Raw genomic sequence first — 287 nt, 5'->3', positions numbered from 1 at the left:
GCTATATCTTACTTTGTGATGCAGATCTGTCAAGGTGTGGAAGAAGTTGAGAAAAGCAATGCGGAACAGGCAGTAACGGAAATCATCGATCATGATGAGCCACTCAAAGTCAGCAATCAGATTCAAGCACTCTAAAGGACCTGAAAGCAAAGACCTAAATCACAAATCGTAAATGACCTGGTAACTTGTCCCAAGAAGCTTCCATGGAACAACCAATCTGATCCCATTAGTAAATGTCTTCCAATGTTATTTAACCTCTTTACTATAAATACCTCCCCCAACCCAGA

The 287-nt window shown here is 40.8% G+C and overlaps 1 protein-coding gene across 4 annotated transcripts in view; it reads right to left on the bottom strand.

Annotated features, from left to right (window-relative positions):
- LOC119581849 (protein wntless-like) overlaps positions 1-287 on the bottom strand; it is a 13307-nt gene that overhangs the window by 2364 nt on the left and 10656 nt on the right. For all 4 annotated transcript variants that reach the window (XM_037929992.1, XM_037929989.1, XM_037929990.1 and 1 more), the window contains one exon: positions 13-140. In XM_037929992.1, the coding sequence (XP_037785920.1) occupies positions 13-140 (128 nt within the window). The remainder of the gene's footprint in view (positions 1-12; positions 141-287) is intronic.

This window comes from Penaeus monodon, chromosome 15 (genome assembly GCF_015228065.2).
Source record: "Penaeus monodon isolate SGIC_2016 chromosome 15, NSTDA_Pmon_1, whole genome shotgun sequence".
Lineage (NCBI taxonomy): Eukaryota > Metazoa > Arthropoda > Malacostraca > Decapoda > Penaeidae > Penaeus > Penaeus monodon.
Note: the sequence above shows the minus strand (reverse complement) of the source record. Positions and strands in the feature narration are given on the sequence as shown.